The following is a 16,997-nucleotide window of genomic DNA, read 5'->3' as shown; positions in this document are numbered from 1 at the left end:
TTAGTTTTGTAAACATAAAATTTAGTTTGTTAGTTTTTGTTTTTTAAAAAGCATTTTCGTTTTTATTTTATTTCGTTAACAAATTGTTTTTTGAATTTTAGTTTTAATTATTTCATTAGTTTTCGTTAACTAAAATAACATTTAATGGCACCTCTTTTTGACACCCTCCCTTCTTACTTTGACCATCTCCAAACATTTTTGTTTTGTTTATTTTATTTGAACTGAGTCAAATTTTAGCATATGTCGCGGGTCACTGAAAAACGGACGGTGGGCTGCAAATGGCCCCCGGGCCGTGGTTTGGACACCACTGCGTTAGACCATTGCATTGATGGCCAATGAAAAGCAAGTGTCTCCAAAATGTTTTTTTCCCCCTCTCTTGTTTTATACAAAACATGAGTATTTCTGTTGTAGTTTACTCAATAACAACAATCACAAACACTGAAGCAATTTGTAATCAGAAATCATCATCAAAAATATCGATATAATTCCCAAGTGTAGCTATAGTGTTTTGACTTGAGACCATATTGTTTACGTTATTGTTGTCAACATTGCTTGGTTCAAGTTGTTTAAACGGCAATCTTGTTCTACAAAACATCCCTCCACACTTTCTGTTCGTTGTCTCTGCTGTTTTTGTCCTGCATGTAGTTGTTGCAGATTTTCAGTGACAGGCCTGCTATTCAGTGTGGAAGCAGCTCCGCAAAGCAGCCCAACACACACACTTTGCCTTCTTACTTCACCGCTTCCTTTGCTTTCCTTCCTCTGCCTTTGAATTTGCTCTTTTTCTGCCCGCATTGTTCCTAATTCTGCCTCCTTAATTGGCCCCCGCATAGCAAACCGTCACATACAGCACAACGGATAGCAGCGCTCCTCAGACTGCGTCAATAGCATTGTAATAATCCATTTCATTTTGGGATTAATCACAGAATCTGAACATGTAAGTTGGGATGGTTTAATTGTTATTTATATCAAGAAGAATAACAATAAATTTAATAACAATGAAATGGTCTTGGAAGTGAGTTTAAATCCATACAAGCTTATTTAAACTATAGTACAAAATGAGTTTTGCTTTATGAATGTAAGGTGACTACTTATCTTATTCATGGCCTCATGCTTGTTTGAACAATAGCGATATGCTGACATTGATCGTCTCACCTTTTACAAAACCTTCATCCTTGTCTCTGTTTAATTTCACAACATTTCAATTAGATTACTTCAATAGTATGGATTGTATTATTTGTTTTCAATTGTTTATATTTGCAAAACAATTTGTGGTAATATAGTTTAATCATTTATATTTAATATTTCCTAGAACTAAAGGTGTATATTTAAACAATCCTAATTATATTTTATACAACACCGGTATGGATCAATTACATTTTTTTGATGTCAAACGGCTCATAAAATTAACAAATCTAGTTTTGCTACTCAATCTGTACGAATTAAAAATATCAAGAGCGATTAAAATTGAGATACTATAAATTATAAAAGAAGGGTGAAAAAAACAAAACAAAACACTATTCACAATTTTTGCGTAAATATCCGAGCCCAGGGCCCCAACCCGGCCTTGTAAGGAGGGGAGGGCAAACTCCTCGCTAAGCTATCCGTTTCACACACACGGGGATAGAAGATTCGATATTCATTCGATCGATGAATGAAAAGGCACAATGGCAAAATCGTACGGGTTCCTTTTCAAGCGAGCGTCTCCCATAATGTCCCCCCTCCGCCGCCCCTCCGCAGTCTGCAGTCGCTGGGGCGGCCGCTGTCGCTGGCGGAGAGAGAAAGAGAGAGAGAGGAGAGCAAGGGTTACATCAAGGCTGCTCCCTGGACCGTGCAAACAAGTCTAGACCGGTGACCTGTTCAATGGGTCCTTTTGAGGGAGCGGGGCAAGTTCGGGCAGAGCCGGGAGAAAGACGCGCACGGCCTCTTTTCACTGGCGAGGCGGCGCACAGCCCGCGGTCGACAGGAGGTAAGGAGGGCTTGGGAGGGCAAGCATCTGCTTCCATGGTTACGGGCCGGGTATGGGGAGCCTACAATTGAGAAGGCTCCGTTCTCATGCTCCCACAGAGGCAATGTCATGCATTTTAAAAACGTGTCAGGCCGGAGCAAGCATCTTATCCACCAGCAGCCGAGTCAGAAAGGAGGAATAAAATGACACAAAAACGGCGGAATGCAAATTGGGGATCTGCAGAGAAAGAAAATCCTTTTTTTTTTTTCCCCCATATTTTTTGAGATAGGGGGAGTATTTTTAATTTATCTTATTATTATTATTTTTATCTTAGTCTTTATTTTTGTTGGAATTGTTCAGCAGTACTGATGATTTATCATCAGAGGGAGCAAAGGTCAAGGTTTATAAGAGGAAATCCTTTGTTGAGATCTCTTTCTACTTTTACAACAATGTATTGTTGTGATTAATATTTGACCAACTTTGTTAAAACAACCGCTTTAAGCAAGCTGCGAAATTATTCCAAGAATCTGTTGTGGTGTTTGTGTTTGGCCACAAGCAGTGCGTGCAGACTTGAATGGATGTGTTGGGCTTTCTTTCATGAGGGAGGCGCGTGTTGGAACGTTGAGTTTGCTTGTGTAGCTGACACGTTCCCCCCGAACACACAACGGACAGATGGTCGGCCCTCAGAAAGGGCTCAGGGTGCTGGATTTGCTCTTAGACCGTGGGAAAGTCTATGGTTGACTTCGCCTGCTTGGGGGGCTGATGTGACTGGATCAAACAGCAAGTGAGAATCTTCTAAAACTACACATTCGGAATTTTTTTTTTTCCCCACACCATTTTTCACTATTCGAAAAAAAAAAAAAATGCCACAAGGAAGCAATTTGCAATCTGATTGAAAATAGCTGACCCTCACTTTATTGGAGTTTCAGACAATAATCTGAATGTTTGAGCATCTCTGCATTTGATTACCTATTATTATTTTTAAAAGAATATTTTTTTCACCTTTCGCATTGTAAATTTGTCATCACAAGAGTCACCGTTTCATGTGGGAAATGTGTCTGTTTGAATTTGCATTAAGATCAGAATGAATATGTTTCTTCCGTCTCAAACTGTCCAAATCAACTGTCAAATCTTCAACAACAAAAGCACTGGAAACAGGGAGAAGGATCAGTGGTGCAGCATCCAGACAGGCAGCCCTTTTATTCACCGTCCAGGAATTCCCACGTATGATCTCAATGCAGATTTCAACTCAAGAAAATCCACTGAAAATTGCTCTATTGATGTGTTCTAAATTTTGGGTCAGATCTGTTTCAGTTTCCTGTTTTTTGTTTTGTTTTGTTTTTTAAATACTGAACAAATATTTTTACTGTAATTTCCCCTGACACCAATTTAAAAGAAAACACATCTAGTTCAATTTATAAAAAACTCCTCAATGAACAGCTAATACAAAATATTCTTAAATTGAAATTATGATTGCAATATATATTGGGTGTGTGTTTGTGTGTGTGTGTGTGTGTGTGTGTGTGGGCGTGGGGGATCAACCTTGGAACTTTTGACTAGAATATGAGCAAGGCCCAAGAGTGAAGTGCTCTCAAAGTGAAAAAGTGTGTTGCTTGAAGGAGGGCGTATTAGTGTGTTTGACAAAAAAAAAAAAAAAAAATCCAACTTGAACTTATGGTGCTTAATTGTGCAGGTTTTATTGTGCTCTTCGCATTCACTCAGGTGCCGCATTTGTGCCATTTATCAGGCTACACGACATCACATTGTCCTTAACTGGCTCCATTTCCTTCCTAAGCGGCGCTTTGGCTGGTTCTGATTTTTTATTAATTTTTTTCCTCTTTCACCTGTTATCGCTCAGCTTGGTTGGCATTCGAGCATTGCGCTCATCTCCAGGTATCATCTTTATGCTTTTAATGTGCAAAGATCATGAAGCTTATCAGAGATGCTTGTGTTAACTCTTCATCAGAACTTCATCAAGACACAACATTACACATACTTGCTCTGAATGCTCTCTGACGGTGGATGGACATTAATTGGTTTTCTGGACCTCATTCCCTTTTCATTGGTGCACCATGTATAAATACACGCACAGTCATTTTGTGCTCTAGCCTTGCTGACCCAATCACATCGCGTTTTATTTTTATAGTGGTAATTTGCCATTGGCTTGATGGTTTAGTTGCAGAGGTCTGCATCGTAAATCATTTGTGTTGTTACTGCAGAATAATTGAACTCTCTCTCAGTGAACATGTTTTCTATCTTTTATAGACGCAAACAGTTGCATTGAGTTCACGTGCCTGCTCGGTACTTACCGGTACTTGTACAGCCCATTCTTGGTTGACGCAGACTAGGGATAGACTGATATTTGGCATTTTGACAAATATCGATCTCGGCCTTTGTTACAAAGTTGAAGGCCAATATAGCTGGTATCTCACTGAGTTAAGAATGCTTGCAAACGATTTTTGGGATCATCAAGGTTCGTAAAAGGTTTCAAAAGGTTGCAAAGATGTTTGCAGGAAGTTTTTATTTGTCGCAAAGAAATTAGTGACAAATAATTAGCGAGTTACCCCACAGTCTATGAATGGATTGTGCATGCTTGGGCTAAAGTGTCTGCTCTGTTGTTCGAGCTGAACAAGTTATATATTTTATACACCCCCCCCCCCCCCCCCCCCCCACACACACATATATACATATATATATATATATATATATATATATATATATATATATATATAAAATTGTTCAGATTATTTTTAGTTTGTTTCATGGTGATTCTTGTTTTCTTTTGTTCCACCTTCATGTCTTGTCTTCTGGTTCGGTTTCAGTTTACAGCTGTTCTCGTCAATCAGTTCTCTCGGCCACTCATGTTCCCACTTTGTTTTGATTTGTTTGGGACTTAATTTAGCATTTTAGATACCAAGTTCATTTATTTATTTATTTATTTATTTATTTATTTATTTATTTATTTATTTATTTATTTATTTTAATATTTATTTTATTATTATTTTTTTACATCCTGCATTTTTGCTTCCCTGCATTTGGTTCCAACTTTTGTCTACCCCCAGAAACATAACAACTTAAGAAAATTAGCATAAAAGATTGTGTTTTAAGGTAATGTCTAGTTTTTTCACGTGGCTCATGAAGTTTCACAATGTCATTTTTTGTGTTTGCTCAAACATAAATCTAACATCCTTGTTTGATATCTCAAATTATAATGCCCTGCATATTTGTAGAAAGTTGAGATCTGGCGGTGGTGTATCTATTTATCTTCGCTGTGATTATTTATTTGAGCAAAGGTATGATCTTTTCCTTAAATATGAATGTGATGCTGTTGAATCTCTATTTCTTGAAATGCCCTCCTGTAACAGTTTAAAGGGATACTTCACTTATTTAGCCCATTATAGCAATAAAATGTCAAAAATCTTTTGTCTATAATTAATTTGATACTTTCATTATTTTTCCACGTACAATTAGTACCTTTTAAAAACACATTTTGCAGCTTGCTGTCGACTGTAAATGACATCACCAGGGCTCAGGTAACCAATCATAGTTCACCTGTTTTCTAGATTTGGTCATGTGACATTCACAAGCTGAGCCGTGATTGGTTACCTGAGCACTTGTGATGTCATTTTCAGTCGACAGCAAGTTACAAAATCTTTTTTTAAAGGTACTAATTGTACGTGAAAAATAATGAAAACATCAAATTTATAATAGGCAAAATATTGTTTGACTGCCAAAAATGGCTAAATAAATAAAGTATCCCTTTAAATGGTGAATGTGTCATCATAGGTTGCATTTATAAACCTCCAGATACAGTCGATACAGGTTACAGGTTAGATACAGATACAGGTTAGTTTTATTTAGTGCTGTCAAACGATTAAAATTTTTAATCTGATTAATCACACTTTTTAATTTTGATTAATCACGATTAATCAGCTAAACTTGCGTATTCGCCTCATATAAAATAAATACAAAATACCGTAATATTTTGACATTAACGCATTTTATTATCTGAATGTCATTTGCACACATTGATTAAATGTATGTACGCAATTGCATGCATGTGTGTATTGCTCAAAAGGTAACAGCATCATATCAATTGGGTGCAATTCAGCAATTATTAATTAAACGCAAATTACTTTTGTTTTATCTAAAGTCCCGTCGGGGTGTTTTTTAAAGCGAAATTTACCACCGAGCACACCAACTAAAGTCACCCCGCTCATTTTGGAACAACAGGTGTAGGGAATGCCGTACATTGACCTTATCACTGATCTGCGCAGCCTTCATTGGAACCATCCGCGGTTACGTTCAAGGCTCAAGTGCGGTAAAAAAAAAAAAATTGTACGATTAATATGCGTTAATACGTGATTAATGCGACATTTTTCTGTGATTAATTAATCTATTAACGCTTTAACTTTGACAGCCCCAGTTTTATTCCATCTTAAATTGTGTCCTGGATAAAATTACCCAGGAAGGAATACAAGATATGCAAATCGCTTACATCTTCCATTGTGCCGTACGTGTCTCTGTGAGGTTTCAATAAGATATCGGGAGGCCTAGATATGGAATAAATATATCAAAATATCCGCTCAGTCAACATCATTAAATAACTTCAAAATCAAACTCAAAATATGTTTACTAAGCGAAAGTTATGTGCATTGACCTAATAGAGTTGTGGTAATAGATACATTATAGTTTATTTTTTTTAATTAGAATTCTTATAAAGTCCTTTTTTGAATGCTCTTGGTGTATTTAAGTGTATTTATATATACTGTTTTATATTTCTTTCTGTACTGAATGTGTATACTGAATATGAAGATTATGTCTGAGGTGAATCTTTTTATAAACCTGATATGGGTTTCCTGATCTCTCCTGCACACTTTAATGTTATATTTTTAAACGTTGTCTTTTTGTCCATGTGCGAATAAAAATCAATCAATCAAGTTATTGTATGACTCTATGTCAATATTTTATATTAAAATCTTCTTTATTAATTTTTAAATTACATTTTGACCTGCATACTGCAGATTCAAGTTTTGTTTCTCTTTCTGGTTTTGTGATCATCTACTCAAGCTCATTCAAGCTCATTATCCAGGGTTTGATTAATGACAACAAAATGAACTCTCTTATTGGTGTTGTTAGTTGTCTTGAATTTTTTTGATGCAGTATCACTGTGGCAATCCTCTGTAAAACCTTTGAGGTCATTATTCCCCACAAAAAGCATCCCTGGGGTGTGTGACACATTCCTGAATGGGTTCTTCCACAGGATTTCAAGGGTTAACAGCAGACAAAGGGAGCTGGAACCATGTAGCCCAGCAGGGAAGACCCCCAGTGGAAACACCAGGCTGCCATATAATCTGCTCTGTCTCATCCTGTTTTCACTGTCTGCAATCATTTCGAACTGACACACTCAGAAGGGCGAACGAGCTTTGGAGTGTGAGTAGCACAACACACAGAATAAAGATGAAATGGTATCATGATTATCATGAACAAAATGATCAGGGTTTAGAGTGTTGACGAAATGCAACACAAAACAATCTAACAAAATATGTTTTAGTTTGAATACCAGTTAAAAAATTAAAACCCATTGCAACTTTTTGCCATTGTTAATTGTAAATACAGTGGTACCTCTACTTAAATTAATTGGTTCTGGAAGAAAGTTCTTAAGTAGAAAATTTTGTAAGTAGAGACGCATTTTCCATGTAAATGCCCTAATCAGTTCCAAGCCTCCCAAAATTCAGACATAAATGTTTTATAAAGCATAAAAATGCATCAAAACATGTTACAATAAGATTATTGCACAATAAATGAGAGTTGTGCATACCGTATTTTTCAGATTACACGTCGCTCCGGATTATAAATCGCACCAGCCAAAAAATTAAGAAGGAAAAAACATATCTAAGTCGCACTTTATATAAGTCGCAATTTTGGGGGAAATTTATTTGATAAAATCCAACACCAAAAACATATATGTCATCTTGAAAGGCAATTTAAAATGAAATAAAATAGAGAACAACAGGCTGAATAAGTGTACTGTATACTAACGTTACATGACTGACATGCCTGGTAATGTCAGTAACGACGTAACATATTAAGAGTTTGTAGCGAGCAGTGACGGGAGTCGGAGGCGGAGTGTTGAAACACGGAGCCAAAGGCTGGTATTTTATTGACATCAGCATCTGAGGTCTTTTAACAGCAACTCCCCACTCAGCTTGAAGGCTAACTCCCCTTTTCCACATAACAAAACCTTCCCACCCGGAACTCTCCCTTCGTCCCAACATGCTGTGAGTGAATTATGTTCCCATCACTAAAAGTTATTCATATAACTCTGGCATAAAGAACATGCTAACAAATTTACCAAACTATCAGTTTAACTCCAAATCACTAAATCCAATGAAATCTTCCTCGGTGTCACTTTTAAACCGGTGTCACTTTTAAACAACTCCCCCAACTCGGGAGGTAGGCGATGCGCCGCTTACTCTTCTACCAGCAATGTTGAAATTATCAACACAGGCCTAGGGCGCCCTCTTGCGGTTTAGTGTGAAAATAACTTGAAATGATATAATCATGCGTTAATATTTTCACACATAAGTCGCACCAGAGTATAAGTCGCACCCCCAGCCAAAGTATGAAAAAAACTGCGACTTATAATCCGAAAAATACGGTAATATAAAGAATAAAGAATAGAGTAAAGAATAAAAATGATGCTCATTTACCTTTTTAACTGCGGGCCTCTTCGTTTTTTGCCGTTTTTGATTCATGTTCTCTCTGTGTTTTTGCCTGGTGTTTTGTAAAGAACTGATCCAATGATGTTCGTTTTTTAACAATCTTGTTTATTTTTATTTTATTTATTTATTTATTTTTTTTATTTATCGCTCACGCTCTCACGCCGCACATCATCTCCCTAAGGCAAGTGATGGTTCCAATCCTCCACCTGGAGCCCTTGTTTTTTTGTTTTTTTTTAACAATCCTTCGAAAATGTCCAAGGCAAACATCATCATAGTGAGCAAACGCCCGACTGGTGAACACTTTTTCTGGGCGATTCTTTTAAACAAATTCTGAAACTTCATGGAAACTTCCGGTACGACGGCGAGGCATGTATCTATGGTCATATACGGTACAGGTCCCTCTTAGCCAATAGGATACCAGGAAGACGCCAGTAATAGCCAATGGCAGAGCAGCTGTAAGTATGTTGTGTTCAGGAAACTCTGGGAGCTGCGAGTAGCGGCCCATACTGTAGTTTTACCTTTCGTATCCTGAAACTTGTTTCGTAACAAGAGGCAATATTTTCCTGTTGAGGAGTTTCGTAACTTGAAAATTTCGTATGAAGGGACGTTCGTAAGTAGAGGTACCACTGTAGCAACAACCTTCGCTCATGTAAGCAAGACCCCATGGAAATGATTGAATAAGACAGTGATTCATTTAGATAAAGCTACAATTTCCGGTTATTTTAATAATCGATTACAGTAACTTTTGCGGTAAGTTATTGACAATAATTAAGATTTGAACCAGCAATACTAACTGTTTGAAATGTTATCATGGTTTTTCGGTAAACTAATTCATTTCATCCATACTTACACCGGAACGCTAATAATTTTATGATCGATTAATTCTTCATAGATAAACATATAAATCATCACAGGCAAGAAGCTTGGTTGTATCTTATGAATAACCAAAGTAATTAGTACCTAATTTAAAGGTGCATTGTGCCGTTTAAAAAGATAATATTAAAGCTTTTTCTACATTATGCATGCTCCACCAATGCCCAGATGAGTACGAAGAGCCCCGACTGTTTTACTCTAACTGCACCTATCAGCTTTTATCTTGTCTTATCTTTTACCTATCGTGCACTTAAGATCGTGCATTTACTCGCACACACACCATGAATGAACCTGACACAGATGTTGCAGTTACTCTTTGGGCCAAAGGTGGCAGTTGTGAGTAAAAAAGTGACAAACTGCACAAAGAGCCCTTATAGTAAAGTTACACACATAGCCCCAAAATTCCAATTTCCCAACACCACATTACATCTTAATGTAAACATAATCACAGTTATAAGCTGATGGTTTTGACGGCTTAGCATCCCCAACACAAAAGTCGGAGTCATAGTTTACTTTTGGCAGAACCCAAAATACTTGACTACTCTTATGCATGTCATGACTCTGGTCATGCAGGATTAATGTTTTGCTCTTGTCTCATGTCTGGGGTCACGTCTGGGTTAAGTTTGAGTAGAGTTCATGACCCGTTACGTGTCTGTTTTGGTATTGATGTAACAGCATCCAGTTTCAACTAGTTTTAGGCTATATGATGTCTGGACTATGTGATGTCAGGAATCTTTAATGCTATGTGATGTCTAGGACGATCTGTAATACTATGTAATGTATATGATGTCAAGAATCTGTAATCACGTTACGGGGGTCAACAGACAATCAGAGAATTCCATGTCAGTACTGGTACTCACATGTCTAGCCACAACCAATGAGATTGATTGACTGTCTATATAAGGGTCTGAGAATTGTGTGTGTTTTGCCGGATTATTGCTCACTGTTTCGCTGTGCTTCTCCGCTGCCCAAGGGGGGCTTTGCGTGTCGTGATTCTCGATGCATTCTCGTTGTCTTTAAGTTTAGTCAAGTTATGTGAATAAATAGTTAAAACCTTATTTGTGTCTGTGTTTTGGGATTCAACCCTCTCAGCACACAACAATGCAGCAGAAAGAGATGAGGTGAAATTTAAACTCAGACCTTTTAACTGTAAGGCGGACGTACTACCACTTGTGCCAATGTACTATATAGTATATATATTATTTTAAATGTTGATCATATTGTATAGCTCAGTATACATAAGTATGACTTTTTTCTTCCAAGAAAGAAACGGAACAAAATTAGCAGCATTTGAGGTCTCCGCCAGCACAATCCAACTTGCATGCTGCACCGTTTGAATTGTTTATTTATTCAGAGCATGTTCGCTCTTCCATCCACAAAGTGCTTAGAAAGCCATTTAGACGCTAATGGGCAGGCCACACTGATTTACCTGCAGGTCACCTGCTTTATTAGCCATATTTAGATCTGCCCACCCTTTTCACCCTCTCGCATCCAACTGTTATCCAAATGCATCAGAGTGCAAATTACCTTTTAAAAATCATCAAATATGACTCCTTCTGTTACCCCTGTTTATGAGTTTTAGCGCAATGGCTGCGAACACCCTATTATGCCTGATTATTTTGCAAGAATCCAATTAAAATCTTGAGTCTTCTATTTTTCATCATCTTACACTTAACTGACTTAATTTTTTCGTTAGTTTTCTCGTAAATATATTAATTAATAATTGGTTTTGTAGCGGGATTATTTTTGTCAAAACATTTGGGGAGGACAAGTGATTGCTGCATTTTCTGCCACCGAAATCCCTTTTCAAGACCCGATCTTTAAATTTTGCTTCTGGCATACAAATCACTGAATGGTTTTGGTGCTGAAAACATTCAGGAAATGATTACTGAATATATACTCAGTAGAACTCTGAAGTCTGCAGATGAATTAGTCGGGGCCAAGCTTCAAAGAAAACATGGTGAAGCGGTATTTAGTTGTTATGGTGCATGTAAATGCAATAAGTTGCCATCGGAAGTGAATTCAGTCCAAGTATAAATGTTTTGAAAACCAGGTTAAAAACTTGTCTAGAATTCTTTTGGTTGCAAATGTGATTAAATGTCATCCTAAATTCTTGGAGTAATTTTTATAAGCTACTTTTGTTCTCTTTGCTCTGTGAATGTCTTGAGTTGTTCTGTCTGTTAATGCTTTTACATGCATTTGAAGAGGCACATTGAGTTGCCTTGTGTATCAAATGTGCTATACATAGCACATTAATAAATCTCTTCAGCTCTGGAGATAGCTTGTTAAAAATAGTTTCTGTTACATACGGCATATGAGACACGATGTACTGCAATTACGTTACATTCGCCATTCGGTGGCGCTGCACTACAACTATTGGTGTTCAAATGGGGTCACGTGTATCCGGTGGTGACGAAAGCGCCAACAGCTGTCTTAGTTAAAAAAGCGAAATATACTCAAAAAGTAATACTACTTAACGTTAGTTTGAGGTAAGACTGTGGTTATGTTTAGTGTTATAGTTACTTTTAGGCTTAGTAAAAAAGTAACATGCAACAAGGAACAACAAGGAAGTGCTCCACTAGAGACCCCTCCCTCCACCCACCAACTACTTCCATTTGGAAAATGTTACGTCCAATCAAGTTGTCCCTCTCCTCTCGTCCAATCAGTCGTGAGTATGATTCCTCCGGCCCTCCCCCCACCTACCAACTCCTTCAGTTAGGAAAATGTTACGATAGGTCCTTAATGTTACGATACTTCGTTTTGTGTTTGCGGTAACCTTTTTGTCGTTCCGGTTTTTTGATTTGTAATTGTGATTACTTTTTTGTTGTGTTGTTCTGGTCTTTGTGTTTGTGTTTTTTGATTTGTAATTGTGATTACTTTTTTTTTATTGTTTTGTCGTATTTTGTGTTTGTGTTTTTTGATTTATAATTGTGATGACTTTTTTTGTTGTTTTGTTAAATATTTTGTGTTTTTTTTATTTGTAATTGTGATTACTTGTTTGTTGTTTTGTTTAGTATTTTGTGTTTGTGCTTTTAGATTTGTAATTGTGATGACTTTTTTTATTTTGTCGTATTTTGTGTTTGTTTTTTGATTTGTAATTGTGATTACTTTTTTATTGTTTTGTCGTATTTTGTGTTTGTGTTTTTTGATTTATAATTGTGATGACTTTTTTGTTGTTTTGTTTAGTATTTTGTTTGTGTTTTTTGATTTGTAATTGTGATTACTTTTTTATTGTTTTGTCGTATTTTGTGTTTGTTTTTTGATGTGTAATTGTGATTACTTTTTTATTGTTTTGTCCTATTTTGTGTTTGTGTTTTTTGATTTATCATTGTGATTACTTCTTTGTTGTTTTGTTTAGTATTTTGTGTTTGTGCTTTTTGATTTGTAATTGTGATTACTTTTTTATTGTTTTGTCGTATTTTGTGTTTGTGTTTTTTGATTTGTAATTGTGATTACTTGTTTGTTGTTTTGTTTAGTATTTTATGTTTGTGTTTTTTGATTTGTAATTGTGGTTACCTTTTTGTTGTTTTGTTCCGGTTTTTGCGTTTGGGTTTTTTGATTTATGCTTGCGATTGCTTTTTGTTGTTTTGTTTCACATTTTGTGTTTGTGTTTTTTGATTTTGTACTTGTGATCGCTTTTTGTTTTGTTTCACATTTTGTGTTTGTGTTTTTTGATTTGTGCTTGCGATCGCTTTTTGTTGTTTTGTTTCGCATTTTGTGTTTGTGTTTTTTAATTTGTTTGCGATTACCTTTTTGTTGTTTATCTCCTTTTGTGTTTGTGTTTTCTGATTTGTTTTTGTGTTTACCTATTTGTCGGTGTGATTTTTTATTTGCTGTGGTGTTTTGTTTTTGTGTTTTTTGATTTGCAGTTGTCAGTTTTTTTGTTTTTGCGTTTTGCACTTCAGGGCCACCGTACCTGCCTGGTTAGCTCTTCAAATGGTTCCAAAAGCTTGACTGTCTTTCTGTACAATAAACGTTGTTCAATGAGAGACTGCATCAAATACAATGTGCTATTCCAGCGGGCTGGTACATTTTGTGTCTTTTTACTGGCTTGTGCATGTCTATTTGGATGTTTTGAAGCTTTGAGTAGGCCGATGGAGAATGTTGGAAATGACCAACTATTTTTTGTCCTATGGTGACGGCATCAGATACAGATTTTTATGCAACCAGCCCTTCGTTCACAGCCAGCTGAAGCGTATGCGCAACACACGGGAGATTGGGGAATTCAGCCTCCTCCATACCTTTTATCATGTTCTTCGCGTTGTCTCGCAACACAACGTGGACGGATTCTTTGGGAATATTCCATGTGTCGAGCAGCTCTTCAAATTTTACTGCAATTGCATGTCCAGTATGTGATCCACTCAACTCTTTCGCATGCAGCATGACACAATGAAGTCTGAAGTCATCATCGAGCCACCGTGCGGTCTGGCTTATTAGCGACAGGGCATTTACGTTGCTGCTCCAAATGTCAGTGGTGAAGCTAACAACCGGAGCGCTACACAACAAGCTTCTAACATGTTTTTAACATCGTCGTGTACCTGTGGCATCGCACTTCTCACGATTGTAGTTCGAGATGGCACTTCATATTTGGGCTCAACAACCTTGAATCGTCGGTATCCCACGTTCTCCACAAATGAAAGCGGTAAGTTAGCGAGTGCAATCATTTCAGCGAGTGCCCATGTTATTTGAACTTCTCCGTCTCCTGCAGAGTTTGTTGTAAAGTTGGCTGCTGGTGTTTGCTCTTTTCCCTCAAGGCAGCTTCGACCTCCTGGTTTTCATTGTCATGTTTAGCCCTGAGGTGTTTTAGCAAGTTGCTAGTACTGAACGATGCACTCTTCATTCCGCCTCTCGCGAGTCTTGTGCCGCAAAGTTTGCATGTGTGGTTCATCCTCGTCAATTTTGAAGTATTTCCAAACCAGTGAAGTTTTGGTGAAAAACCCAGGCATGCTCGTGGGTTCATTGTCAAAACAGGTAGTGATCCTCATGATTTACCATGGTGTTAAACTGCTGCAGGGTAGCGCCAGCTACAGGCAAGGACTCACTAAACATCACACCCCCCCCCCCATCCCCCCTCCGGCATCGGTCACTTGTACTTGAAAAAAGGCTGGAATCGGCCCGTACTCGCCCACAGCCCCAGGAGAGAAGTAGAAGTACTCTGCAGTGTGTCAACGAAGTGGGTGTCCGTCAGTGTTTATGCCATTCGTCAAAGGAACGGGCATCCATCGTTGACAAAGTCCATTGGTACTGACCCAGTTATTGATGATTACAATGACGGATGAAAAAACACTTCCAGCAATGCTTAGTCCGTCAATTTTTCGAAGTTTCGCATCATTCGTTAATCGTCAACAAAACAGCCGTCATTGACAGATTGATGGACATTCCATCAATACTGAAGCAATGCCCATCTGGAAATGGCGACTACAACCACCTTGTATAATTATAGACCTAGTTCATAAAATTGTGCAAAACATGTTTAAAATGCACATATGATTATGCTGATGTGGTTGACAATGAATACTCTTTATCCACAGTCAATTCAGTTGTATTTTTTGGTGAATAAAGTCACAATGTGTTGCAAAAATAATAGCAGCTTGAAATTAAAACAGTACACTGATTTGTAGTAAGGTGGTTTGTTGCCTTGTGCGTACTAACAACAGGACTCAAGCATTTAAGCAAACCTTTCTGTACGCTAAAAAGACCATTGTTGTTTTTCTAACAGCAACATTAAGTTTTGCAAGAGAAGCAAAAGCCCGGGAGCAGGAAACAAAAACAAACAACAAAACCACCAAAAAGGTAATTATAGTTTCCTCTTTATTTAACTCAGTTTTCTGCAGGTTTACCTTGGGCTGGCTGTACATTGCTTGAGTTGACTGATAGGAGATTACAATAACAAAGGACACTTAAAATTGCAATATTGAATCCATTTTAATATCTGTTTGAATTTGAAATGTTTGGTTCAATTAAGAAGATACATTCCTCTTGCCTTGTAATGGAACGTTCATTGATCCGTTGAGGTTACTTTGCGCAGTCGTGTGTGTGTTTATGTTTCTTTAATTCAGCCTCTTGGAATTCATTAGGTATTGATTGCTTTTTCACTCGTCAAAAGTACAGTCTGATAGTAGAATCGCTTCAAGTCAGCTAATCAATTCAGTGCCTTTCAGAAACGTCCTTTTAGTTTGCTATTGCTTCGCTATCATTGCATATATTTCTCCGAGCAGATTATTAAGCAATATTCACACTCAAGAAGCAGACTAAAATGATGAGATTATTTTGCTTCTGAAGGATTTCACATGTTTGACTGATTCCCGTTTCCTTTATGGTGTATTGAGTGGAGATTCTGCTCAGCATCTTCTCACTGTCTGATTCTCGCCCCGCAATCCATCCCTCCTTCTGATTGGCTGCTGATTAGTTGGCTGCAGCCAATCAGTCCTGGTTAAAAAAAAACAAAAACAAAAAAACTCAGAGCTGAGTCTGGTGCTAGGCAGCAGGGGAGACAGACAGGTGGGTCAGGCAAAGTCATTGCCCCCCTCTGGGCTTTCTACACAAGAAATCTTTTGAAAGCAGCATTACACACCTGTCACATAATAATATTTTTCAAACACCAGTCTTGGAAAGCCAGAGCAGGCATCGCGCTAATAATGCATGTTGAGTAATTTTTAGCTAATTTAAGAGTGCTGTGAGGCAACTTTTTAAGGAAGAAAGACTAAACAAGTGGTTCTTAACCTTGTTGGAGGTACTGAGCCCCTCCAGTTTCCTATTCACATTCACCGAACCCTTCTCTCTTGAAAAAAAAAAATACAGTATATATATATATATATATATATATATATATATATATATATATATATATATATATATATATATATATAATAACAGCCACAAATGAGTCGGGTGTGTGTGTCTTAACTTCTGCCGAACCCCTGACAGACTCAACCGAAACCCTAACCCACATTAAGAGTTGGACTACCGTGTGCGTGGCTTCTCATTGCTGTTATTGAACATGGTTTATAAACTGTAAATGCCTAACAAATACTTGAATCACATTAACTATTCTTAGCAGAATATCACATTTCACCATGGTCTTATCTTAAGCAATGTGATGTATGTGATAATAACTCATTTACTATAAAAAAGTTGTACTGAGATGAACCTGTTGACTGTTTTTTTTTTTTTTTTTTTTTTTCTGTGATGACTTGAGGCGACATTAAATAAATGGAGATAAGATCTGGGTCAAAATTAACTAGGTTGCCAATTGAGAATAACAACGCAAATGGAACTTTTTGGTTTCCAGCATGATGGCCTCTGATGTGTGTCACCGAGATTGGTACATTTCAAATACAAACATCTTTAAAGTCTAGTGGATACAATCCCTGGTTTCTTTCGCATATGCTTTTATGTAGGCATTTTTTGTTTTTGGCATTTTAAATGGCTGAGGTTGCTGAAGAAGTAATAAT

At 37.2% G+C, this 16,997-nt stretch overlaps 2 protein-coding genes across 3 annotated transcripts in view; one reads left to right on the top strand and one right to left on the bottom strand.

The window, feature by feature from the left end:
* The first annotated feature begins 1,616 nt into the window (after positions 1-1,616).
* The window catches only part of LOC144006686 (uncharacterized), a 68,185-nt gene continuing 52,804 nt past the window's right edge, over positions 1,617-16,997 (top strand). Inside the window, exon 1 of one of the 2 annotated variants that reach the window (XM_077505674.1) lies at positions 1,617-1,966. In XM_077505674.1, coding sequence (XP_077361800.1) covers positions 1,861-1,966 — 106 coding nt within the window. In that variant the 5' untranslated portion in view covers positions 1,617-1,860. The remainder of the gene's footprint in view (positions 1,967-16,997) is intronic. The other variant, XM_077505673.1, reaches the window with a different exon arrangement.
* Positions 15,337-16,997, bottom strand: part of LOC144006685 (sialate:O-sulfotransferase 1-like) — a 236,931-nt gene continuing 235,270 nt past the window's right edge. Inside the window, exon 13 of the transcript XR_013279902.1 lies at positions 15,337-15,972. The gene's annotated coding sequence lies outside the window, so the exon portion shown is untranslated. The remainder of the gene's footprint in view (positions 15,973-16,997) is intronic.

Source organism: Festucalex cinctus, chromosome 18 (assembly GCF_051991245.1).
Source record: "Festucalex cinctus isolate MCC-2025b chromosome 18, RoL_Fcin_1.0, whole genome shotgun sequence".
NCBI classification, from domain to species: Eukaryota; Metazoa; Chordata; class Actinopteri; order Syngnathiformes; family Syngnathidae; genus Festucalex; species Festucalex cinctus.
The sequence above is the reverse complement of the archived record's forward strand: the minus strand, read 5'-3'. Positions and strand labels throughout refer to the sequence as shown.